We start from the raw sequence: 27918 nt of genomic DNA on the forward strand, positions 1-27918 counted from the left end.
ATAAAAAGTTTGAATTTTGTCTGCTGCAGTGTTTCTTTTGAAGATAAATAAAACCGTGTCTGAGTGATAAATGACAGTTAAACTACAGTAAAGCCAGGAGGAATCCAACATTCCTCAAACTAAATTTTTTATCAACAAATTGTAGATATGCACTCTTTTTCTATTTATAGGGCAGTGCAGTTTAGAGTTGGTGAGTGGCATAAAAACTCATTCCATTGTCCTTTTGCCCCATCGCTGCCTCACTGCAGAGAGACAGAGGTAAAGAGGTAGAGAGAGGCAGAGAGGCAAGGGTGTTCGGATCAGGAGAGGGAGGGGGCAGAGTTTTTGGAAAGAGGGAAGCAAGCTGCACTGCAGCAACTGGGCGTTGGCTCAGCAAGGAGGCAGAAAAAGGCAGAGGAGAGAAGGAAACAGAATGAGAGGTAGAGGGGAAGTGTACTAGATTCAGATGTATTGTGAGGAGAATTAGACAAAATATGTCTATTAGTGGCAGCAGGATATGTAGTTATCTTTGCAAAGTCAAAATATCCTCCAATTTGAGCACTTTGGAGTAAATTCAGGAGTATAGGGTAGATCACTAAGATTTAGAGCTTCAGTTACATTTATAATTAAGATTTAGGGTCTTTAGAATTACAGTATGCTGAGGGTTTAGTTTAACAGTTAATATTTTGGTTCAAACTTGTTGAAAACCTAAAGAAAACTTTTATTAAATTCTACCCAAGATATCCAAGTTATCAAAAGATATTAAATATATGAAGTGGAACCGTTGGGAAACTTGTATATCAGGAATATTTTTATTTTAAATGGTTCTGTCACACACAAAAAACAAAAACAAAACAAACAAACGAACAAAAATCAATGTATGCATCATAGTTGCACAAACAATCCTTTTTTCTGACTTTAAAGACTTAAGGGAAACTGTTAGGGGAACATCATGTTTAAAGTTAATGCTATTGTAGGAACTATGTATTAGTTTGGTTGTTGTTTTACTGTTAATAATTAGTATTGTTTGATTATTCTGGATATTAGCTTTATTTTGATCTGATTTCTGTAGAATTTTTGTAATAGTTATTTGTTTAGTTTTATTTCAAAATACTATGCTTGTTTAGCATGGTATTTTGTTCTGTGTTTATTTGTGAATTGGGTAACACTATGGGCACCTGAGGTTATACAGGTAGGTAGGCAGGTATAGGACCAACATGCACCTGGGTAGGCCTGTTTTTTTTTTTTTTTTTTTTTTACCAGAGTAAGAGAGGCAGCAGGAACCATGATCTCTTTGTTCTTTTGTTTGCTTGCTTGCTCTTGAGGAATGAACCTTAAAGTTTTTGCATGGACACGAGTGCACTGCATGTCCATGGTGTGTCAGTGGTAATTTGATTCTAGGTTTGAGTTGAATTTGATTTTCATTTTTGACAAATGGCCACTTCACTTATGTTTTTGATAAATAGATCTTCAAAATTAATTGACAATCCTTAAAATAATAAAAAATCAAATTGATATTTGTAGCCTGTTAGACTAATGGTTTTATAGGATTTGCTGGCGGCATGGCTCTGGGGATTGCAATGTCGATCTGTCTGTGGGGTCTGTCACAGTTCAACCACTTTGGTCCAGACTAATAGGCCTATTATGTCAACAACTATCTGATGGATTACCATGAAATGTGGATCTCTCATTTTCGCCTCAGGATGAATTGCAATAACTTTGGTGCCACCTTGATTTTCATCTGGTGCCATCATCAGGTCACGATTTCAATTTATCAAGTACTTTGGTTTATTACCAAATACTTGCAAAACTAATAACATTCCCATCAGCCTCAGCTGTACTTTTACATGGTACTGTGGCAATACTATACCTGCTTAACATCAGCATTGTCATTGTAAGTATGCTAGCATGCTGACTTTAGCATTTGGCTCAAAGCAATGCTGTGTTGAAATACAGCCTGAGGGTAAGACAGTTGTAGACAACTATTTCTTTCTAGTTTCACATATTTGTCTCTGCATACTGTCAGCTTTGACAGTTTGTATATTTCAGTTTCAATATCCATATCCTTTTTTATATATTACAACACCCTATTTTACTTCGGTATGGACATTGCCAATATTTACAGTAGTAAATAAGCTGGTCTTGTATTTATGAACTGCTCAGTCCAAGCGCCATTGTCATCCATTTTCATCTGTTACAACAGTTCATCTATGTGTGCTTTTTTCCCCATTTTTATTTCTGCGTTCTAGCAATCCTTGGACATTAGATAATGAACATTACTTTGTCATATGCTCATATTTGTCCCACTAATGATAACCACCAGTGTATCCTGAACCCCTGTTCTTATTTTATATGCTACTGTGCATGTGTATTGACTAGGTCAAATGAGGACACATCCCAGACACACACGCGGCAGGAAATTTGAGTCCAGCTGTCATATTGTAATATATGAAAGCGTAATTAGCAAGTACCTCCCTTATCACCCAACCCACCTTAAGGAAGGCAATATAATGTTTAATGCTGTAAGCGTTTTTTTTTTTAATCTCTGCACTATATTGGCTTTTCTCTCCTGCCTCTGCTGTCCTGCTCGTTCTGCCTCTCTCTCTCTCTCTCTCCTTTTTCTTTCTTCCTCCTTCTCTCTCTTTCTGCGCCAGGAAAATGTGCTGTGTCTGCAGGGAGGTCATTTGGTGCAGGAGACGGGAGTAATTGATAATGGTGCTGCTTTTGCTATCAGGAGAGCTGTGTTTGCTTTTAAAGGAAATGAGACAGAGACAGAAACAGGGAATTGCAAGTGAGAGAGGGATCAAAAGTGTAAAAAACAGAGAGACATAATGAGCGAGCCCTTCATCGAAGAAAATTAGAGAGGGGGACAGTTGAGAGAATAAAGCCTTGGAAGAAAAAATGACACCTACAGCGTTTTTTAGCTACCATGCTAGAAGTGTGGCTCTAGGGATGGCAATGTTGGTTTTCCAGTGTTCTACCACTATGGCTCAGACTGACATATCTGAACAATTGTAGTTTTCAGTGAAATATTTCAAAAACTATTAATTCATACCCCTCAGCATGAATTTCAGTAACTTTTGTGATCCCCTTACTTCCCCATCATCAGGCCAAAATGTAATTTGTCCATAGGCTATTTTGGTTCATAACCAAAATCACAAATCATTTTGCTAATTTGAATCACTCTGTTCAGTTCACTTCAGATCAGATCAGATTTGTAGTCACTGACTTTGTAGTTTGTTCACCTTTTTCCTAAGCTAAGCAGTCACATCACTGTTAAAATGCTCTTCAGTATGTATGTCAGTAAGTGAACACATCACCGTTCATATAGCCTTATGTCTGCTGCTGATTCTGACTGTCTTTAGTTCAGTTGTACGTTCAGCCTGCTAGTCCAAGCTTTCATGTTCAGTACTGTACAAAACTTGCCTACAGAAGCAATGCATCTAACTTTATAGTTAGTTATCAGTTATCAGTTATCAGATTGTTTGTACATATGCTGAACAAGTCTAGTTTAGTGCCAATTGGCAAATGTTAGCAGGCTAACACTATAACCTAAAATAGTGAACATGGTCAATATTACATCTGATAAACATCAGCATGTTAATGTTGTCAGTGTGAGCATATTAGCATTCTGATGTTAACATGTAGAAGTTTTTATTTGCAAAAAATAGGTTTGTTTAAACATTATTTTTGCATTTAAGTGCATTTAAGTGGAGCTTTTTTTGTTTTGAGCAGCCTCCATTTCAGGTGGCGCTTGCATAATGTAATCTGTTTTATTATTCACTCGACCGTTTGTTATTTTATGTATGAATGCATTCACTTTGTGTGCACTTGTCTCTCATGTCCTTTTTTCATGATGATGTGTGAAAGACTCCTCTGGAGTCTCCTGGGATTTGATCTTGCGTGTTCCTCTTGGGTTTGCTTCCCCACAAATATCTTCTTGAAATTAAAATGTTTATCCATTTTAGTTGTTAAATTAGACGTGTACAGGCATACAGTAAAAATAAAAAAAGTATACACATACATTTTTACTCGGTTGCTTTTGATGGTTGACAATGTATTGTTTCACAGTCCTTAAATGAATATCATTGTTATATAAAGTAGCGCTGAGTCAGAGTAGATTGTTTTCTTGTACCTTTAGTGTACATAGAACTGAAACAATGTAGTCAGTGATACCAAACAGAGAATTTGATATATGATATTTGATACTACAGTGAAACAAAGCAAGTAAACTGTTTAACTTGTATGTCTTGTCATCTTTATTGTTATTTCCAAAAATAACTCTGGCCTTGGATAAAAATAAACTTTTATTCGTCAGACAACTTGCTCTTTTAAATTCAGCACAAGCTAAAACAAAATGGTATATATTATTTTTCTGTGTTGTTGATGCAGTTGTTTGCAATTCAGGGTTTCTAGCACTGGTGCCTGACTGTGTCAGAGCTGCTTCACCACTGAATGTGCTTCTCAAATATTGATGAGATCTCCCAGCTAAGCCCAGGCACACTGTGGCTTCAGGTTAGAATTATAATGAAATGTCAGACCCACTAAGCTATGCAGGCTACTACTATAATATGCTTACTGAGAGCATTAACATAAATGCACAAGGATATACAGAACAAGAAGGTAAGAACATGCACAGATACACATAAACAAATGCATATAATACACTGACTTACATTCATGATAAGGTATATTTTCTATATTTTCTATTTTTATATTCAGACTGAGTTTGCATCAAGACCTCAAGGACGTTCTAGTTCAAACTTTTGCTGCTTGTATTGGAAGAGTTAAATTTGAGAAAATGTGGGAGAAACAAACAAACAAACAAACAAACAAACAAACAAACAAAAAAACAAAAAAACAAAGCAACAAAAAGAAGAAAGGGTTTTGGGATCCTGCAGAGCAGAAACTTCATGCTCATCATACACAGGGGAACATCTGCCACACCCAAAATGCAAAACACCCCAGTACACCACCTCCTCATTCCCCCTTTCCCTTTTCAGGGGAAATGAGATATGCTGATGAGGCTGACTGGTCTCTCATGGCTGAAGACGCAGCATTTTGGCACTGCTCCTTTTGAGACATCAGAGTGAGTCAGGCAGTCCGGGGGGGAAGCCTGTGATATTTCATCTTTGTCAGTCTTTGGTGTTTTACTACACTTGCTTTTTTCTTCCTCATACAGTAGAGGATGTTTCTCAAAAAAGTGTGATGTGCCCTTTTTTTCTCTAAGAATTTAGATTTCCAACTTTTGTGTTTGTGTGAGAACTTGTGTGCCATGGTATGGTAGTTGATAAGTGTTTTTGATTTAATTGGTAGAACTTTAATTAGTCGACCCTCATAACTTATGCAAGCAATCTGCTCTCTTCAGTCTTAGTATTTCTAGACTGCAGACATGACTGATATCCAATCATCTTTAAGCTACTCACTGCTCTGCTATAAGCCAAAAAAATGACAAACAGTCAATAAATGGATTGTGGGGAATAAACAAATGGATCAGAAGTGGTTCAAACAACTTGTAAACGATATGATAAATAATAAAAATGTTGGATGTTGGACTGGACAGAATGTTATTCCTGTACTAAATATTTAGTTGGTCTGCAAAGCACTTTGTAAATATAATATAACCTAATAGACATATTATTTGCTCAGTTTTTATTGAAAATGTGATCTTTTTTCATTTCAGTAAAACATCTTTCTGGCCCCTTTAGGTACAGCGGTCTCATAAACAGGATGGAGGACTGTAACACTCTTTCTACAGACTCTTTGCCAGCGTGCAGCAGTTTTCTCCTGCAGCCATGTCTCATGAAATATGCAGAATTAAGCTCAGTCAGCCAAGTTTGCGTGACTTTGTGTTTTCCTGACCCAAACCAAAGAGACAGCTTACTCTACTGTGATACTACTCTAACTCTGTTCGGCCCGACTGCCCTACAGCAAGGTTTGAATGAAAATAGAGGTTAGTGGATTATAGAGAAAAAAGCAATAGTATCACTCATTTGCATTTTTTCAGGTTGCATCAATGTTACAGTTCATGTCTTTATTCACCCTACAGGTCAAAGTTTTAGAACACCTCCATTTTTCCAGTTTTTATTGAAATTTAGATTGAGGCATTACATTTAATGCCTCAATGTACAATTAGAGATAAAAAAATAAATCATTGAATCTTTTTGTTTAACAAAATTTCATCCAAATTTTTGACTCATCAAAGGCTCATCACATTCTTACTACAATGGAAATCAAATACTGTTCGGAAAGTTCTTCCCAACACTGTTGCTGATGTTCCCACAAATGTGTTGTACTTTGCTTTCACCCTTCTGTCCAGTTCATCCCAAACCAGCTCGATGACTGTGCTTGGCTATTCCATGATTTGAACCCTATTGCCTTGTCTTGTTTCTTCTAAGTAGTTCTGACATAGCCTGGAGGTGAGTCATTATCTTGCTGTAGGATGAATTGCATGGCTCAGCAAAATGCTGTAGCAGCGCTTTTGGTCCAGGACGCCAGTGCAAGCACTGCCTGTGCAAGTCGCCAACTTTGGATCCAGCAAAAGAGCCCCAGACCGTCATGCTTCCTCCTCCATGCTTTTATACAGGATTTGTAAGTAATCAACAAATGTTGGGACACCTATAGGAATTGTTTGCATCAACTTTCAAGACTCAATTGACTTCCATTGCTGCAGAAAAATTAAGTTGTTAACCCATTATTTTATATAATTTGTCAGTTTTTGAAACACTTCTTTTTTCTTTCTTTTATTTCTTTTTCTTTTTTATCTCTAGTGGTTTACTGCTACCTTTTTACTTTTTTTAAAGGATATTCACTGAACTTGAATTGCTCAAATTTAAATAAAAACTGGAAAAATCAGGGTGTTTTTGACCAGTAGTGTATATATGTATGAGTGTGGGTGACTTTTGTAGGAATTATACCTAATGTATTGATGATGCCAAATGGTGCCAATTACTGTACATTATCCCAATTAACATTTGGTTATGTTTTTATTATACAGTATATAATATTAAGAGATAGTATATAATATCATATACTACATTTTCTGCTTTTTTACCTGCCAAATTGATTTTGTTTGGCACTATATAAATAAAATTGACTTAACAAGGAATTAGGTGCAAACTTTCTATACTTAATAAGTTATTAACAAGATAAAGTACAGAGTGTAAATCTCTTGTTTTGTGAAAACAAGTGGCAACAATCTGCCTTTAAGGTGAGATTAGTGCAAACAATCTCATTCCTATTTTTTCTCACAAATCAAGTGGTACTAATCAACACTCTTCCAAATTTCCAGTTATTATAAGCTGGGGTGCTGGTGCAGTAAGAAGCTTGGCTAATACAAGAGTACAGTGTTCATAATCATATTTAAAGCCTGAAGGGAACAACAAAGCACAGAGCTGTATAAATTATCATAAAAACTGTAGTTTATATAAGCCATTTATGGAACAAGTATGGACGATGTTCAGCTTACACAGTGGAGAGAAGAGTGCATGGTTGTGTCATCGGGAAAAGGGGAGCAACTGCAGGATTTATCCATTTCAAATAAAAAATGTGAGGCAAGAACTTCAAGGATTTTCGTATGAGAGCAAAGCTGAGCCACAAAGCTGATGTAAGACTCCAACAACTATGAGTCATCCCCATTAGGGGAAGCACCCTCCCTTGATCCCCTCTGTCTTCTATCCATCCTCCACCCCTCCCTTCCCTTAATGCATCTCTACTCTGCATCGCATGATAGCTTTTCTTCGACTGAGCACGCTTGGTAGCTATAGTGAATTCTGCATTAACAAGCAAAAATCAAGAGCAGACTTAAGAAAGTTGCTCAGCACAGCTGCAGGAAAAAAGAATAAGTGCAAGAAAAAAACGCAGCAGACATAAATGCACATTCCATAAGAAAACTGATTGAACAGCTTTTTGAAGAAGCATTATTTACTTCTTTAATACATCATATACAATACTCCAACTCAGTATTTGTAGTACAGATACAGCTGTTACAAATGGGTTGCGACTGTATTCATTTATATGCAATATGAACAGAGAGGCCCCTGAGAGAGAGGCATGAAAAGAAGAGGTAGGAAGAGGTACAAAGAAATAGAAGTTAGGGGAGGAGAGAGTAGGAATGAGTGAAACAGAGAGAAACAGAGACATGGAGACAAAGGAAGAGAGACTGAAAGATACTTTTTCACTTCAACCTTCATCTCTGGCTTTTAGCACAGTCACCATGGGAAAAGCTGTCAGTCACTGGCATTAAAAAAAGAAAACACTCAAAATGAAACACACGCACCCATTTTTGTGTTCATCTGTACTTGTTAGGCTGCTCAGTGTCATAATGCAGACCCTACAGCCCTTGACCCCATGTTAACCATCACAACTAACCTAACCATTAACCTATGCCTTACCTTAAGTCTAACCTTTAACCCTCACTGTAATTTAAACCTAACCCTTACTTGCTAAAGGCAGGTCTCAGCCCTCAAACAGCTCTTTGAGGAGGTAAGGAATAGTCAAAATGTCCTCACCCTCATGTCTAAAACTGAAGGTATTCTGTGTAAAGTAACCTACAAAGTACCAAGAATTCATACATACATGCATTTTTGTACTTGTAAGGTTGTCATTGACATAAGGCTTTTCTATCACTTTATTGGAACCATTTCAACTACATGTCTAACCCCTAAAAATATGAAAAGGCAGAGAACCACTCTATGTGAAAAAATGAAATAATGTGACTCTTTTGATCTTTCTGTATTTTCTGCATCAGCAGTATGGTGTTAATGCACTTTTGGTGTCAGTCCACTGATTCACAGTGCATAAGGAATTTGTATTTGTCCTCACAACTGTAGCAATACAAGAACACACACTTGATTCACACACAGTATGAAATGGTAGAACTGACACACATGCACACACATACACACATACATCTTCCTGGAGGCAGTCACACTGACTTGAGGGATTACATACTGTCTCAGAATACTAAGTGGCACTTAGCAGGATTGGCTACAGGCATTCTACACTGGCTCTGTGTTACTGAACCTATTACTGTCTGTAAATAAATCTACCCTGATTCACCTCCAGCCATTTTCAGAATCACAATCGCTTTAATCTCAAAGTACAAAAAATGTGGTTGAAATTGTTATGATGGCTGCACCACAGCGACACACTGACAACTCAGAGCGTGTCTTGAACATTTACAAGGGCTTCTTACACAGAGACAGTCAGTCAATACTAGGCTATTATACTATGAAAAATAGACTATATCAATCTGCATGTAAGAAGTACACACATAGAGTATATGGATTATCTTCTATTGCACTTCTTTTGTACTTTTGTACTACAAATAAGAATTCTTGGTTTTATCAGGATTTGTACAAGAAATTGTGGACTTAGTGGATCTAACCAAGCTGGTTTAAATGACCTAACTCTTGTTTCAGCAGCATTTGAATAACTATAGTTAAACTTGTAGCAGATTTATTAAAGCTGCTGTAATCAATATAGTCATATTAACAAGATGTAATGTAAAAGGTGTCACTGGTAGTGACACACCTGCAGAGAAGTATCACCTGACTCTGCAGTTCCTCTTAGCATCTTTCACCTTGTTTTGGTTTTAAAGGGTGAAATATTGCTGTTTTGATTCACTCTCACTGCTCTCATTAGGGTTGTTTTCAGCAAAGAAGCTCTAAAAACCAACTATACTCTACCTGCTTAGCACCACATCAGACTGATAAAATTAATAACTAGCTGGTAGTCAAACAGGAGCATTTAGCAGCTGAGGATGCAGATATTACATTCAGGAGTTGGTGGAAAGCAAAAAAGACCTAAAAGGAGAGTTAATATTGGGCTTACACTCGTTGGGTGGCTACAAACATGACTCCAAATGCAACTCTGTTTCTGAGAAATTATATACTACTCATCTACAACTGCAAATATGTTTTGTAATGCAAATATAATGATGCCCCAATTATGTTTTCCATCGACATAATGAAGAAACAGTGTTAATGAATAAATCTGTCAAGTTGCAAAATGATGAATGTATCAGCTGTTTTCATTTGTTTTCCCTTCAATATCCGCTCTTACAATACAATATCCGCTCATTACTAAAGCATGGTAAAAGTATTTTATGGTTATGTTAGACCACCCACAGTACTCGGTACTGTGAACATGAAGTCTGCAGTGACTTGAGATGACATGAGAGTTTCAAGTCACTGTTAAATCTAACCAGACATTAACCATGGCAGTAGCAGAGAGAACGCTAATACGAATTATTTTTGTAATGGTCTCTTTAGAGGGCACTGTATAGCCATAAGGACTTGTTGATTACAACAGTTATAGACAGAGACCTCCGCCTTCACTGCAACAATATTCTGTTCATGCGGCAGCAACAGATACAGTTACGTAATGAGTTTCGAATGGATGGTTAGCATCTCCACAGCACATACAAACCAGCACCCACCTTTCTGAACTTCAATATTTCTGATCTGATCTCTGTTTGCGATCCCTTTCTCCTTCTCTCTCTCTCTTTCTCTCCCTCTCTCTCTGTCTCTCATTCCCATCCCCTCCCCTCCCCTCCCTTCCCCACCCATCCCCTCCCATCCCCTCCCCTCCCCTCTCCCTCCTTTATTCAGCTGTATCATGATTCTGCAGCTCAGCCTCTGCAGCATGACTCCACTTTCCTCTGCGCCTCAGCCTCTCCGGCAGCTAACTGACATGTCCAACAGAAATACTGGAATGGCTTAAAATAACTGTAGGCAGACCTATAGTACACACACACACACACACACACACACACACACACACACACACGCATTCTCTCTCATACACACAAGCACTCCTATACCATATGGTGATATAGAATCCTCCCTAGACACGTGCACAGACAACATACTGTACATCATACTTTTTAGTAGCACTGGCTGAGTTGAATTCTTACTTGATGAAGTCATCAGCTGTTAATTAGTGTAAATAAAACAACATACAGCTGTTTCACTTGAATTTTTTCTGAAAAAAAGACACATTTACATCCAACAGCACGGCATAAACAGCTTTTTTTTCACACAGACATTGTCCCTGAGGCTCTTGTTAAAAATGTCTTTATTCTTTGCATGGAGCTGCACAAATCACGACTCAGAGAAAACAAAGTAAAAACTGTGTTCCACTGATTTATGACATGCAGTATGTCTGCCAAAAAGAAGGGCTGTAATTCTGTCATGAAGACTAATCACTAGATTGTTGTTTAACATCTTGAATGGAGACTTCTATGCTTTACTGACTTATAATTTTATAGCCTTTTCAGATACAGCACCCCCCTTCCCATGCTTTATACACTAAGTTACCTATGGAGGTCAGTCTTTGGTTCCTTTGACATGATTTCTTAACTAAGGAAATTTAACATGCAGTTCTTATTTTGGCAGTCTAACGACTACAATTTTCTTTAGAGGAGGTTCTGTCCTGTCTCTATACAACACTCTGAAACCCTTCATTCTCAACAGTTAGCAACTTTTTAACAGTTAGCAACTTAACTTACTCCAAATATTTCATAAAACATTTTAGAAAGGCTAAAATTAGGACAAATAAGATTGTACAGCCACTCTAGTGGCTCTGTAAGACTAAACTTAGGCACAGTGGGGCTTTGAGCTAAATGCAAAAATGACAATGCTAACATGCTGATGTTTAACAGGTATGCTGACCAATTTCACTTTTTTGTTTAGTGTGTTATCATGCTAATGTTAGCTACTGCTGTGGCTGTTGGGACTGTCATTGGACCAAGTATTTGGTCATAAATTTTCAGAAAATCTAAATTTTGACATGTTTAAATAGTTGTTGAGACATTTAACTCAAAAGCACAAATGTCAACGTCATGCTGGCACTAGAGAAAAAGTAATGGAATCAACAAAATCAGTGGAGTTCACGCTCTGGGAACCATGAAAAATGTCATGACAATCCAATTGTTGCTGAGATATTTTAATCTGGAGTTTGGACCAAAGTGGTGGATGGACCAACAGACATTGCCAAACCAGACACCGCTAGCATGGCCAAAAATCTACTTTATTTTATACTGTAACATAGCAGTAACTCGAGTCACAAATCATCTTCTTCTTGCAGGAGATTTTTGACCATTGATGTTGTCAATAACAGCATCATCTTAAAGACTGCATGGGAATTAAAGACACCACACCTAAATGGCTTTACCATTAAAAAAGTCTTTTACAAAAAGTTAAATTGGCTTGGGTAAGTCTATATAGGAGTACCACAAGGATCGATCCTAGTTCCTATTTTCCTTGCTCATTATGCTGCCATTCATTCATGTAAACTGCAGACACAATGCTGATATCCAGCTGTAAAATCTGTTGGTACTGACATCCCTGATACTTATTCAATCCAACAACGGCATCCTCTGTCATCCATCAAAGCATTCTTGGAAGTAACATTGAAAGGAATGATTTATGATTTAATGTTAAATTTTGCATAAACAAGTCTAGAGAGTTGTTCCACTGAAGAAGAAACATCCAGCAAATCAAATATTTTCTTTCTTTTTTTTACATTGAACATTTTTTTATTATTTAATTAATCTCTAACTTAGGTTTAAGATGAATAACTCACAGCTTCCCTTAATATATCTCCCCTTTACCATTTAATATAGTATGTACTGTTGATTGGTCACATTGTTCTGAAGTGAAATTGTTTTTATATTCTGTAAAGCACTATGTAATTTGATTTCAAAACTTACAACAAAAATGTTCTCTTCAGAGCTGGCTGATTGCATTTCTTCTTTTCTTTACCACATTCCCCCTCTTTCTTTGAATGTAATTCATGCTGGAATTAAATGTAACACACACACACAAAGTTCCTGTACAACAAATGATGACTCATATCAGTTCAGATGAGTCACCCATGTCCTACAGAGACAACCTAAATTGTTCCAACAGTATCTTTCTCTCTCACAGTGATATTAACCCAGTACTATTCTGTTTGCACTCAAAGGTTTATTTCAACTTTATTCTGACATCATTCTCAAAAACATTTCTATTGCGTCTCATTCATGACTGGGCCACTTAATAGTTCTTGACCCATAAGCAGGCCCCACTGGCTTGTACGTATTGTCTCCCAAGTCATGTGATTACTTGGACATATGTCTGCACAACTGTCAGTGAGACATATTTTAGAGCATTTTTGCAAATGTGATTTAATTTATTCAAATTCTGAGTCTGGTTTCTTCACACTTCCTCTAGCACAACAGAAAATACGCATTGAGGTAATTTCCTGAAGCACAGTCGCTGAGTACCAAATATGATCCAGAGAGGGCATAGCCATAAAATGTCAGAAAAAATGATGGAGGATGGAGACATAAAAAGAGGGACAGTCAATTTGCTTCTGTGTAGGTGGAGACAGTAGAGGAGGGAGGAGGGTTGCAGAAAAGGAGGGTGACGAGTGACTCTGCAGATTAAAAACATGATGCCAGAGCACTGTAGATACTCCAGGATATTGATACTGTAGGTAGATAGATACTGTAGCACTCTGAAAATTGAACACAGGTGATTTTTCTGCTAGCCAATGATTCAAATGCACAATATTTTTAATAAAATGTCACGTGTTTGCTTTTCTAAGTACCTTGAAGAGTGATACATACTTTTAGCATCCTTGCATATAGAAGCATATCTCAGAGTGAACAATTGACTCATGAAGTAGGTTGGTTTCATTTACAGTAGTGTCTCAGGATTATATGCATAACTCAGGTAGATGGCACCCTATAGGGCACCAGAACCTGAAGGACCTAAGGGCTGACCCACATAATGATTTTTTTTGGGCTTGTTTCAAAAAGTAACCCTCCTATAAGAACAGCCTGATTTTATGAAAGGAGATGAAGATCACAGAGAGGACACTGGTGAAATAATTAAATAGGGGTCCCACAGTGGTCATCCTGAGTGGGGTAATTCAGTTAAATCTGCTTGGGTTCCGCTGATCATTCACTTCATCCTCTAGATGAGAAAAGCTGCTGACTTTAGCTTTAAATACTTTAAGACTCATTGTGAGGCAAGACCTTTTCAGCATGTGAAAGAGACAGAAAGAAAGAAAAAGACACTGATCTAATTCTGCTCTGTCTGTGTTGTGTGTACATGTAGAATATGACACATAGACATGATATGAAAGTGTTTGCATGTTCAACGCACTACAGGATCATTTTGTTCTAAGTGACCCTAAAGAACAGCAGCGGCAGCATAATGCAGGATCTCCCCCCTCAGACATCAGGTCACTTTATTTGCCAAGTACAACATTTGTAAATGAATTTGTCTCGATGACATTGGTGTAGGGACATATGGACAGCTTACACCGCCACGCAATACATGCTGACATGCATGGTTCAGGGACAACAAGGGCTCACATAGCAAGGAACAGAACACTGCAAATGTGCTGGAGGCAGTAGAAAAAGCTTTCTATACAGTACAGACTGAATATATATAAGCATTGCTGTTATTCTAAAACCATTACTACCTTACCAAGATAAACAACAGTAAAACAATTTTACTAAAAAATGTTACGATGGCATTAATCTGAATCAAATTAGATATTGGAAACACAATGTACTGTAGGTGCCTGGAATGAGTAATTTAGTAGGTTTTAAGTACTTGGATTGCAGGGCAGATGTTCAACATTGTGCAAACTTCCTATATTTGTCCACTCTTGTTTAAAGCATGTGTTTAAATCATAAATACAGGATTCTTGCACTGGTTTTCCTCTTCACTTGTGCAACCCCACAGGCTTGCTGAAAAACAAAACGAAATACATCAAACGTGGTAATGTTGTTATTTTTATACACTTATGATGTCAGATGTCTATGTTAAACATGGTCAAAACTTGAGGTGAACGTATGTAAAAATGGTACCTGCAAGTTAAAAGCCAGGGCTTCAGCCTGCTCTGAATGCTTAGTTTGTAATGTTACCTCTACTTCTTCCTTGTGATGACATCACAGGGTAGATAGAAATGTGAGTGAGAGTTGGAGAGAGGAGTGCTGTGAAGAGTTTATTGTGTTGGAGTACATAAAGTGCAGCTTAGTGTTATCTAAATTATTTGCATGGCTGAATAAATAGTTGATTATTTAGCTGTCTTCCTGCAATAACTCAACTCTTGTGAGATTTCCTTGAGCGAGACTTGGTTAGAAATGATAACAAACTGACCGCATCAAGCAAAACATTAATAAAAAAGTTTTATTTTTCTGTAGGGATCCTTTCAGACAATTATGATTACAATCTGAGACAGGAGCAAAAACGGCCTGTTTCAGACAGAGGGCCGGAGTTTTTTGAATCATGCAAAGATATTCCAGCAGAGCCTCAGAATATAAATATAGTCCTGGAAATGTGCATGATATGCCCCCTTTAAAAAAGACATACCATGGGTATAATATGTTTTAGCTCATTATACCAATTTGCGAAGCTTACCACATGTTTGTAAATTGACTCCTTACCTTCTATGCAGTCACTGGTTTGCATTCATACATACATTAATACAATCTATATTTTTTTACTTTTTGTCAAAGTTGCTATGTCATTGATGCAGGTATGAGCACAGCCTGTTTTAAAAACCCTTAGTAAGAGTTTTGCGCCAGCACTTAGGTGACGACCAAATTCAAGTGATTTTTTTTTTTCAACAATGTTCATGTTTGCTCGCTTATCTTGTGAATTTGGTTTTCAGATAACATACTGTAGCTCATCAGTGCTTCCTGGCAGCTAAGTCTCAGTTCTTTAAAATTGAAATGGTAAGTTTGAGACTGTAACCAAAGAATAAGTAGATAACAGCAACTATTTTTCCTTTATAACCAACTTAATTAAGTATCAGAACTCTGCAACTTTACTTCCATATAGTAATGAACTATAATCATAAAGAAAACAAATATTAATAGAGACATTTACAATATGAAGAACAAAGTTAGTTCTGAAGCTGCCATATACTGCACCTAAAGATGAAGGTCAATGTCATATTAACCGTACTGTTAGCTGCTGTGTGATCAGGTGTAGAGGATGGAGTGTCTAGAATGCATAAAAAGCTCTCAGGATAACTGATGGCAATGTGACTGGAGGTAAGAGCGTATTATCATAATGCATAGCATGAATAAGCGGTCTGATTATCAGGCTAGATGCTAAATCATTTATCTGTTGCAGAAAAAGCCACATTATGTGCAAACAACAGCATAAATCATTGATTAATCAACACAAAATGAATATTTCCTTTCATCACTGGAACACAAGGAAAGTTTAGTTTAGTGGAATATAAAGTGTGTGTGCACTTGTGTGTGTGTGATTTAAATTGCTTTTGTGTTCACTAAGGGATTTATACCAAACCCCCCACTTTATTTGTCATATATTTTGTTGCATAACTTCATTAAAAGGTGACAGACTGAAAGTAATGTTGATGTTTCATTGAAAGCTTGATGACTCCCCTGAAGTGAAAGATATAACATGTTATTTTCAGCTTGCTTCTCAAAACTTAATAGAGGGGCAAGTGTGTGTTTCCGTCTTGAATCAAGGTCTTATTTTACAAAATTCTGTCATTATTTATTTGCGTGAATGGATTATACGTGAGTGCAGAAATTACTTATTCTGAGGACAAATTATCTGCCAGGCTCAAAACAAGTTCAATTTACTGGTAGCTGCTTTGTGTGTGTGTGTGTGTGTATTGTGTCATAATGGATGTGTTTGAGTGTGTGTGTGTGTGTGTGTGTGTGGTGACATAACAATTTCTTGGATTTTTGCCAGGCCTTTTCCCTGTATGAGTAGAATGTGGAGCAGTTTTATTTCTGTGGCTTCTTAGCTGTCCACAGAGGATCACCTACGAGAAAAGACGCTGCATCTGCCCGATCTACATACGCTGCTAGAAAGAGAGGGAGAGAGCGAGAGCTACTGATGCATTGCAGATAAACTGCAGATCCTAGTGTAACCCCTCCCTTTCTCCTCGCCTTTGCACCCCCCCACCCCTCACACCCCCCCAACTCTTGTTGCTCATTTTTACCCTGCCACTATACAGTAAATGACATCATCACTGCCTCCAGACCTCCCACTAACATCACCCCATACAGCGATCTACAGCCTGTCACACCCTGCTTAGCTCACCATCTGATCCTCTTAACCTTACACCTCTCACCCATCCATCTCAAGAATGAATACGGCTTTGACCTTTGCGGAACACTGCATTCGAAAGTCTTACATTCCGTTACAAACGTAGGATTGTTTAATAAATCTGTAATGAATTGCTCATTTCTGCTAACAATTTCTGTGCTATGTAAATACAGTAATCCTGGTCTTTTTAAATGTGAATTGTTTGCATTATCTGACAAGCATTCTAGATGTCTTTAACAAAACTTTATACGCATTTTCCCAAGATTCAGCCAGACATATTTGGTATCTTCAGAAACTTTAGTATCTCCACTAGAATTTAGAATCAACATCTGCAAGTTTTAACAAAGTTTGGCTGCACAGCATGAGTTTGTAATGACTGACCCACCAGCAGGCAAGTAAGGTTTCAGCAGTTGAAAGAGTGAATGACAGCAATCTCACTGAAAGTCTCTGCAGGTTCATTGCCACATGCTTGTACAACAAATTTTTCTTTCGCCCCAAAAGAGAACCCATGTATAGATTTTCTTGGCCAATATGTGCTTTGGCACAGCTGAAATCCTTTGGGAAAAAATGTTAATCAATATATGACAAACCTTGAATGGGAGCTGAATATGCAATAACTTAAATCCTCCAGTGTTAAGGCTCTGAAGTGCACACACATGCACAAACACATGTGCACACTGAGGCAAATTAGGAAAGTATTTGATGTAGGAAACTGTTTGTTGTTATTTTCATGACTTGGAATGAAAATCGATAAAATGGTGTGAAAATCGCAGATGAAGGTGGGATAGCTGAAAACGTTTGGTGAATGAAGCATAGTGTGCTGGAGAAGAGTTGTGGGACGTGATTTAATTTTAATGGAAATCTCTCAAACAAAAAATAAAAAATTGATCATTTAGAATAATGTCACTGACTATAGAGACTTAAATGAATAAATCAAATGACTTAAATTACTAACTATGTCTTTAATATTTGATGAGAAACAGGGATCTTATACTGCCTCAGGTCTAATGCTGCATCAGGACATTAGTTACCACCTTGGTACCCGATATGTTTATGTACTGTATCCTGTGAAGGACACCTAAGTGCCAAGTACTTTGTGGTTAACTGCAGGTAAACGATGCCACATGTAGCAGATGGATGTTGGTGTTGTACAGAGCGGAAAAGCAATAATGTTATCACAGTGAACAAGAGAACACAACCGTTATAGTGAGTGGGCAGGTGTGAGCCAGACAGGGTAACGGAGAAGGAGACAGAGATGAGAAGGTGGGTGGGTGGTTGGGGGGTACAGAGGGAGGGAAGAAAGAAGTCCGGGGGGAGCTGAGAACAGATGGAGGGGGAAGTAGTATGTGATTGTGACATAGTAAATTGGATGACAGAAAGAAAGACAACAGCAGCAGTGTTCTGAGCAGCTCAGTATTTATGACTGTGTGTGTGTCGAGTCACGCCGTCAAGCCACCTGCATTGGCGCAAAACTGTCCTCTATGTCTTCTTCAACCTATGCTGTTTCATGAAATACACTATACTGTATTGCCAGAGAGTATGTAGACATTTCTGGATTTAAGCTTTTATGTGTTTTTGTTTTGGGGCTGTTTTTCATGTTTTTAGACCAAACTAAGGGAAACCTTAATGCTACAGCATATAGTCATATTTTGAGGCAACAGTTTAGTGAAGGCCCGCTCCTGTTTCAACTCCAAACAGTACAAATAAATGGTTTCCCAAGTTTGGTGTGGAAGAACTTGACTCGTCTGCACAGAGTTCAACCCCATCCAACACCTTTGGGATGAAATGGAACGCTGTCTGCAAGCCAGACCTTATTACCCAGTGTCAGTGGATGACCTCAATGCTTTTATGTCTAAATGGGAGCAAATCCCTGCAGCCAGATTTCAAAATCTTGTGGAAAACCTTGCCAGAAGAGTGGTACCAGCATATTAATGCCTATCAGTTTTGGAATGACATGTCTAACAATCATGGGTATCTGCATACTTTTGGACATGTGGTTTATCATAAAAAAAAGTCTACACGTTTCTCTTGTGCTAAAACAGGTTTCCATCAGATGTTATCTCCAACAGTTCATGTGTCCTTGGTGAGAAATCTGATTTACTGAAAATGTAAATATGTGCGTACATTCATATACTGGAACTACATTATTTTCATTTCAGCTACTTCATCATGTGCATGTGAAATCTATGTTAGATGTGTAGCAATTGCAGTATTGACATCACCATGACATGGATCATTAATCTTCTGGCCTCACACACCTGCACATGCACACATACACAAGTTGTAAGCCTTTGAGGTGCTGCTGGAAGCAGTGGGTCGAGCATTATCAACGTAAATCTTAATGAGGGTCTCAGTGTTTGCCTCTTTCTCTATCTTAATGTCCTTCTTCCTCTCCACTGGCTCATGACCTTCTCTGTTTATCCTCATGAATAAATTAGAAACAGAAGTGCAACAAGCCACCATGTTAGTTGCATGACACATCACAACAGTGTTGTATTAAGCAGAATTCAACTCTTTTACTTAAGTTGCAACTCCACAATGTTTAAATACTTACAAGCAAAACCTTACTTATGTAATGTTAACAATTAAGAATTATCAACAAAATGTATGTACCCTAAGTTTTGTCATATCATACAAATCATTTTATTAAAACATTTACAATTATCCTGTAAGTATTACTTGTGGTCAGAGTACTATGCAGGTCCATAGTTACCATCAAGGACACTGAGGTCATGTCTTCTGTAGTTTTTCCCATGGTATTTAGGAGTTTTAGCAGTATGGCAGGAGTTTACATTCTGCAATCAAAAATTAAACATGATGAGTATTTGGCTGCATCCAGTATGGAGTACTGGAGTATATTTGATTTTAACTGGTCTGAAGCCAACAAAATGAACAACAAATTATTTCACTTTTTTCCTAACAGGATGGTATTAAAAACCTCAAATAAAACCTCAGTATTTCTGAAATCCAGGCTATGGCCCTGATAATATTGGCTGCCTCTGCCTTTGTGTCTGTCAGTTGATTGATTATCAAAGAATGCTTTGTGTAGTGTATGCTTCATTTGTCATATTAATGCTTTCTACCAAACATTGCAACACTATATGTGTAACTCAACTGTATATCAGCCAAATTAAAGGTCATGCTGTCCTTGTATTCTCTGTATCAGCATATAATAACAATATACCTCTGCACTACAGTATGTCACCTAAAGATGCTTGTGTGTTGACCTCATTCAAAGGTGAATGCACTCTTTATACATTCTAACACTGTGGTCTGGTCTCTGCACATTGGAGGCTGAGGACAGACTGGGGCTGCCTGGGATGGGCTTGTCTGCTTGCTAGAGCCTGCTTCTGCTGCAGTGCCATTTGAAAACACTCCAAGCCTTCTGCAGTGCGCTGGTGCCCAGAACTTATGTTGAATGACTCCCCTGTTTTTGCCCAACCCATACACCCTCACTCCATCGTGTACATCACACCACTGCTGCCCTAGTAGGGCATCTAAAAGCACCTCGAGGTTCCGAATGAACAGTCCAGCAATGAAATATATGTGTCTGATATCCTGCAGGTAGCAAGAGGGCCTGGACAGAGAGAGTCATGGAGCAAGGGTCAAGGACACTGTAACGTCAGCATGCAAGGAGACTGTGGGTGCGGCTCCTGATGTATTATCATTTACAATACATATTAGTGCTTAAAATAGATAGACGTGCACACAAAGTAGGAGAAAGTTATTGTGATTGTCTCTCTCTTCCTCCCTCTCTGTCTAGCTCTCATTCTGTTTCTCTCTCTGTCTGCCTTTCTGTCTCTGGAGCAATCTAAAATTGGCCATGCTTGATGCATTAGTTCTGCTTGACTAAAGCTTGCAGTGGAAAGCCAATGAGGGCGGCAAGAAAATGTAGACAGGTGATTAATGGCAAGTGCCTAATTCAGTGTCATAAAAAGAATAAGTTTTCTACTCACATTCTAGACACACAACAAGCAAAATTTCAAAGGTGTCACCTTGGAATCAAATCTTAAATATTGAAATAATATCTTAAGGGTTTATGTTTTTGCAGGAATGTAATCTAGAGTGCAAAAATAGCCATAATCACCACATATGCAATTGTGTCTTGATCAATTGCTGTATGTATTCATGTGGCAGGACCTACAGTGTGGCTGCACCTGCAGGGGAGTGTAAAAATAATTTTGACAGAATTAAATACATTAAATAATGGATCCTCAAAAAAACACCAATGCAGCTGTTTTTGGTGCATTACCTCCAAAAAAATGGTAATCGTTTTTTGCATTGACCGTAGTGACCTGAGATTAGAGTGAAGCATCAAGACTGATAGCAGATCAATAGCCTGTCCGTGAGGTCGAGCCACCAGACCGGCAGCCCAACCTGACGCTTCACTGTTCGGAGGGAAATGTCTCAGCAAATGGGTGGACATCCTACAAATCCCATGTGGCTTTGCACCCAGTGAGATACTCCTCCCAGAAGGAAAGTATGTGTCTGTGCGGTGTGCAACTTTTAACACCATACACTATAGATACACAGTTGTATATAATGGGAAAGTGTTTTTAAAAATCCATGTATCAAACTGCTTATGTGTTCCCATAAACAAGAGAATGTAACAGAAAATGTCCAAGTATTACAATACTGTAGGTGAAAACATCTACATGTAGACTGTACGAATTACTGATTACTGAAATTATAGTTTGGTTTTCAAGATGTTCAAGCAAGATACCTATAGACTGCTGCTGGACTACATTTGACCCTTTTATGTTGCACTGACATGATCTAAAATCAATAAATTACCACAATTAAATTAAATTCTAGACATAAAATGATTCTAGCACACTGTGCAATGAGATGGCAAATTCACCAGACATGTTAGTTGAGTTTCACAATGCATCTTAGCATCTTTCTTCAGTAGTCTGTTGTTAAGTAAAGACATAGGATATTCCTATAAGCACATTTTGTTTAAAGGCAGGGAAATCAATGAATGTGATACATTAAACTTAAATTTTTAATTCAACTTTTATGTTCAATATATTATACCTGTCAGTATGTTAAGGTAAGTATACATTTTTTTTCCACTTTAAAACTTAAACTAAATTCCTTAGTGCAGTGTGATCCTGCCAATAAGTAAAATTGTGACATACAGAATCACAGTAACACTAATTTGAGATAACTGCCAACTCTAATTTAAGATAAAGATGAATAACCTACTTTACTTCCTGCAGACACTTATATTCTGTCACTTTGATGTCTACGGCACGATGGAGGAAATAATAGTATTAATACAATTAATAAATATTGCTATTACTGAAATTGTTGTTACCGAAAAGTTCAACTGACAAAGCAAGCAGGCAAAGTCGCCACATTCCTTGGAAGACTTTGTGTCAGCAATATTCAGCAGATTCACTGTCATTGTATGGTCGTTCTTCAAGTTGTTACATTCATAGTTCACTTCAATAAGCTGTAATAAAAAACTGCTGTCATTGTATCACATTGGAAACAACACTGATTTATGTTCTACTGGTCGCTGTCCGCGGTGCTGAAATGACAGCAGCATGTCTGCACTGACTGCTTCATAAGATCAGTCGCTTCAGATTAATATCTTGATTGTATGATTCATAATGATGAATTTAAACTGTAAACTTCAAACAGATTCTTACTCTTAAATCGGAGATTTTTCAATCCGTCTATGTGCTTGTAAGAGTGCATAGAGTTCAGGCATAAACTTAAGCATCTATCTACCTACACGCGCGCAGCTCCTCCAGCCCACGTGGTTCAGACTGAACGGGAATCCGGACCATTAGCAGACGGCCTGGGGGTGATGCTCCCTCCCCTCCCTTCCATCAATGGATGAAAAAAACTGCTTGGACTTGCCTTCTTAGACGGAGCCTCGGGTATAAAAGGGGCAGACCGACGAGTGAGAGGCATACACTCCTCACCTGCACTCATACTCATACACCACATAGACACTCACCACTCCTCCACCTCCTGCACCGTCCCACTTCATTCCTGCGCACATCCCCTCGTCTGGCCGGATGAGTTACCCGGTGGACACGATAGGGAGTCCCTTCCGGAGAGTTATGGATTCTAGGACAACCGGCTACGGCTACAGCCGCTCCAGCGGCACCACCTCCAGCGGCTTTCGCTCCCAGTCTTGGTCCCGGGCAAGCCCTGGCTCCACCATGACCACATCTTACAAGAGGACCGTGAATGTGCCGGTGTCCCGAGCATACAGCTCTACGGTGCTCAGCTCCGCCGACAGCGTTGATTATAATCAAACCTCCATCCTGAACGGAGACTACAAGCGATCTAATGAGAAAGAGCAACTTCAAGGGCTCAACGACCGGTTTGTTGTTTACATTGACAAGGTGCACTACCTGGAGCAGCAGAACAAACAGATCGAGGATGAGATCCAGGCACTGCGGCAGAAGCAGGTGTCTCGCTCCCAGCTGGGCGATCTCTATGACCAGGAGCTGCAGGAGCTGCGCTCCATGCTGGAGCAAATCCATCATGAGAAGGCGCAAATTCAGCTCGACACCGACCATATCGACGATGACATCCAGCGGCTCAGGGACCGCTTTGACGAAGAAGCCCGCATCCGAGAGGAGACGGAGGCCATCATCCGTGTCCTGAAGAAGAACACCGGCGACTCGGAGTTGGTGAAGTCTGAGTTGGAGAAGAAAGTTCAGTCGCTGCAGGATGAGATCGCCTTCATCCGCAACAACCATGAGGAGGAGGTGAGCGACCTTATCGCCCAGATTCAGGCGTCTCAGGTGACCGTGGAGAGGAAAGACCTCCAGAAGGCAGACATCACCGAGGCGCTCCGGGAGATCCGCTGCGAGCTGGAGGGCCACTCCAACCAGAACCTGCAGCAGGTAGAGAACTGGTTCATGTGCCGCTACGCCAAGCTCACCGAGGCTGCTGAGCAGAACAAAGACGCCATAAAGTCCGCCCGTGATGAGATATCAGACTACCGCCGCCAGCTGCAATCCAAGACGGTCGAGTTGGAGTCCGTCCGCGGGACAAGAGACTCACTCGAGAGGCAGCTGAATGACATCGAGGACCGCCACAACAGCGACCTGGCCAGCCTGCAGGTAGGAAAACAGTTCCTTATGCTACTTCTTTTAAGTTTTAAGTTTTAAAAAATGTTCTTGTGTTTGTTTAAAATTTAATATTTGGGGTTATGTTGCTACACCAATGATAAATATACCAATTAAATTGATTTGCTTATGCTTCTATGTATATTTCATATTTTAATATCTTAATGACGCAGTTTTTATTTGAAGGACGTAAAAATGTTAATATTCCCCAATAACAGTAAAACGAATTATGTTTTCATATCTATATCATGGCTTGTGCTTAAACATTTTCTGCTGCGTAATGATTCCTGTGTGCGCATTATTGTGCTTACAAGTACTCAGCAAAGACTTTCTTTACAAGCTTGAGAGATTTACAAGTGTCAGGAAATAGTTAAAGGGGAACACTGCAGCAGACTCTCTCTCTCTCTCCATCTCTTGCTGAGTCAGAGGCACGGGTCGATGCCTTCATTGGCTCTGTCCTTGCATCACACCATAGAGATTTTGGGACGAGAGGGAGGGGGTGGGTGGGTGGGTGGGGGTGTATTGAACAAGTGTGGAGGCTGCCCTTGAAAAAGAGGCATTCAACAGCTCTAGAATACTGTATTGCGTCAGAATATATTAGAGCAACAGCCTTTGGTGCACAGACTCTACAGAGTTTACCAAATGTGCACAGACAATAAACAAGGGATAAATTAACATGGATTCTCTTTCATTTCAGTGTGATTAACTAAAAAAAGGTTTTGAAAGTGAGTAATCCAACAGAAATAGAAAAGTACCTCACACAGGGCTGGACAGGGATTTTGAAAACTGCATAAAAGAGAATTTATCTTTGCTCTGTACATAGTTTTATTGTCCCTAATCAGCCCTGCATTGTGTTTGCTGTGTTTCTCCAGGAGACAATTCACCAGCTGGATAATGAGCTCAAGAGCACCAAATGGGAGATGGCACGTCACCTGCGTGAGTACCAGGACCTGCTCAATGTCAAGATGGCCTTGGACATCGAGATTGCTGCATACAGGTATAAAGAAATGTTTATTTGAAAAGTAATTTAGAATGAATATTTACAGTTGTTTTACAGAATTTTACATACATTTTCCATACCAAAAGTGAGTTTTAAATGCTTAATGTACACATTCATTGTCCCATCAGGAAACTCCTAGAGGGTGAAGAGACCCACTTCAGCACTTTCCCTTATCGCCAGCCAGTCCCCTCCCCCAAAATCTCTAAGCCTAAATCAGACACTCCCAAGCTGAAGGTGCAGCACAAGTTTGTGGAGGAGATCATCGAGGAGACAAGGGTTGAGGATGAGAAGACAGAAGACATTGATAAGGACCTGGAAGAGATAGCACAAGAGCTGTCTGCCACACTTGGAAAGGGAGTAGCTGAGGCAGAGGAAGAGGAGGGTGAAGAGGCAGGAGAGGATGCAGGAGAAGGTGAGGCAGAAGAAGCAGAAGGCGAGGGTGAGGCTGAGGAGGAGGAGGAAGTTGTAGCTGCCACTGAAGCCAAAGTTAGCGCTAGCGCGCCCACTAAGGAGGAAGAGGAGGATGAAAAAGACGAAGAGGAAGAAGGGGAGGGAGAAGCAGGTGAGGAGGGAGAGAAGGAAGAAGAAGGTGAGGGAGAGGCAGAAGATGAGGGAGAAAAGGGGGATGATGCAGAGGCAGGTGATGAAGATGAGGGAGAAGAGGGAGGAGAGGAGGAGGAAGTTGAAGAAACTGTACTGTGCTCCAAAGCTCCAGAGTCTAAAGCCTCTCCTGACAAAGAGAAGGCCGAAGACAAAGAGGCTAGTGTAGAGGAGGAGGCTGCAGAGGAAGCTGCTGCTGAAGAGGAGGGTGGTGATCAGGATGATGCTGAGAAAGAGGAGAAAGAGGATACAGACAAAGACAAAAAGGAAGATAGCGAAAAAGATGAGAAGAAAGTAACAGATGAGAAAGTGGACGACAAATCAGAAGAAGTTGTAGCTAAGACAGAGGCTCCCAAAACAGAAGCTGCAAAGCCTGAGGCCAAGAAGGAAGAGGCTGCCAAAACAGAGGCATCAAAACCTGAATCTCCCAAGTCTGAATCCCCAAAGCTGGGCTCCCCCAAGTCTGAATCCCCAAAGCTTGGCTCCCCCAAGTCTGAATCCCCTAAACCTCAGTCTCCTAAATCTGAATCTCCCAGACCCGCATCTCCCAAGTCTGAATCCCCTAAACCTCAGTCTCCTAAATCTGAATCTCCCAGGCCTGCATCTCCCAAGTCTGAATCCCCTAAACCTCAGTCTCCTAAATCTGAATCCCCCAGGCCAGCATCTCCCAAGTCTGAATCCCCTAAACCTCAGTCTCCCAAATCTGAATCTCCCAGGCCCGCATCTCCCAAGTCTGAATCCCCTAAACCTCAGTCTCCCAAATCTGAATCTCCCAGGCCCGCATCTCCCAAGTCTGAATCCCCTAAACCCCATTCTCCTAAATCTGAATCTCCCAGGCCCGCATCTCCCAAGTCTGAATCCCCTAAACCCCAGTCTCCTAAATCTGAATCTCCCAGGCCTGCATCTCCCAAGTCTTTGTCACCTAAACCTCAGTCTCCTAAATCTGAATCTCCAAAGCTTGCATCTCCTAAATCCGAGTCCCCCAAGGCTGGATCCCCAAAACCTAGCTCTCCAAAAGCCGAGTCCCCTAAGTCAGAATCCCCTAAACCCGAATCTCCAAAAGCTGAATCCCCAAAGACTGAGACCGCCAAGCCCGAGGCTCCTAAAGCTGCTGAGGAGAAAAAGAGCGACTCAACAGAAGACAAGAAGGTTGAAAAGATAGATGTTGCCATGAATGGCGACATAGACAAGAGCAGCCCAGAGGAGAAGGAGAAGGACGAGGACAAAGACGTGATCGCTAACGGCGTAGATGAGAGCCCCGTCAAGGAGGACGGCAGCCAGAAAGTGGTGATCACCAAAACTGTGGAGACAATCACCACCGGAGAAGACGGATCCAAGCACGTCACCAAGTCCGTCACTGTGACCGAAACAGTGCAGGAGGTGGAGGAGACGCTGCAGGAGAAGATGGTCTCCACCAAGAAGCTGGAGAAGCACTCCACCCAGTCCATCAAGCAGGTGACTGAGAGCGACTGAGGAGAATCCTGCGAGGAGAAGAGGACATGAAGAGAAGCAATCAAACCAGAACTAAAATAACAAAGAAAATCATACAGCTAGAGCGATGTAAAAAAAAGATAACCATTCTCGACCATACGAAACAAATCATAGAGAAAAGCCAAAACTTAAATGCTAAAAACTTCAAAAATGCATGTTGAGTGAAAGCTTTAAATGGGCTTCGCTGCAGACGCGGTCAGGAGCAAGTGATCGAGACATTTTATCCTTCTTTCTGCAGATTACTGGTGAGTTCATGTGCGGGAGGGTGGGGGTCTCTGCATGCTAGCTCAGGGGAGAGGAGTACTTTCCTCTCTTATCTGTATGTATGGTAGAAATACACTATAAAATGAGTGAATATTTAAAAGGAATACATGTAATGTGGGTGGGTGAGTGAGATAAATATTATTAAAGTAGAGCAGGTTTTTTGAGTTTAAGTAAAAGGGGTTGGGGGGTGGGTGGGTTGTCTACATAGACACATGCTCTACTGAAGTAGCCTTACTTGATATGTGAAGATACCGACTGAGCCAAAAAGAAACTCAACAAATACACAACATACAGGAAGAAAGAGACGGGGTAGTGATAAGATGAACACATGAACATATACATCCAGTATCTGAAGCAGTTAAAGCTTAACGAACCTGAAGAAACTCTTAGC

At 39.7% G+C, this 27918-nt stretch overlaps 1 protein-coding gene and 1 long non-coding RNA gene across 2 annotated transcripts; one reads left to right on the forward strand and one right to left on the reverse strand.

The window, feature by feature from the left end:
- Window positions 1–14565: 14565 nt before the first annotated feature.
- Window positions 14566–23135, reverse strand: LOC121885611. The gene is made up of 3 exons (XR_006092587.1): window positions 23047–23135; window positions 22815–22961; window positions 14566–14728 (listed from the first exon to the last, which is right to left on the reverse strand). It is a non-coding gene; the product is annotated as an uncharacterized LOC121885611 (long non-coding RNA).
- On the forward strand, window positions 22968–27686 carry nefma (neurofilament medium chain a). The gene is made up of 3 exons (XM_042395243.1): window positions 22968–24166; window positions 25045–25169; window positions 25301–27686. Exons 1-3 carry the CDS (start codon window positions 23108–23110, stop codon window positions 27243–27245), a joined length of 3129 nt encoding a protein of 1042 aa, XP_042251177.1. The 5' UTR covers window positions 22968–23107; the 3' UTR covers window positions 27246–27686.
- The last annotated feature ends 232 nt before the right edge of the window (window positions 27687–27918 follow it).

This window comes from Thunnus maccoyii, chromosome 19, assembly GCF_910596095.1.
Source record: "Thunnus maccoyii chromosome 19, fThuMac1.1, whole genome shotgun sequence".
Classification (NCBI taxonomy): Eukaryota; Metazoa; Chordata; class Actinopteri; order Scombriformes; family Scombridae; genus Thunnus; species Thunnus maccoyii.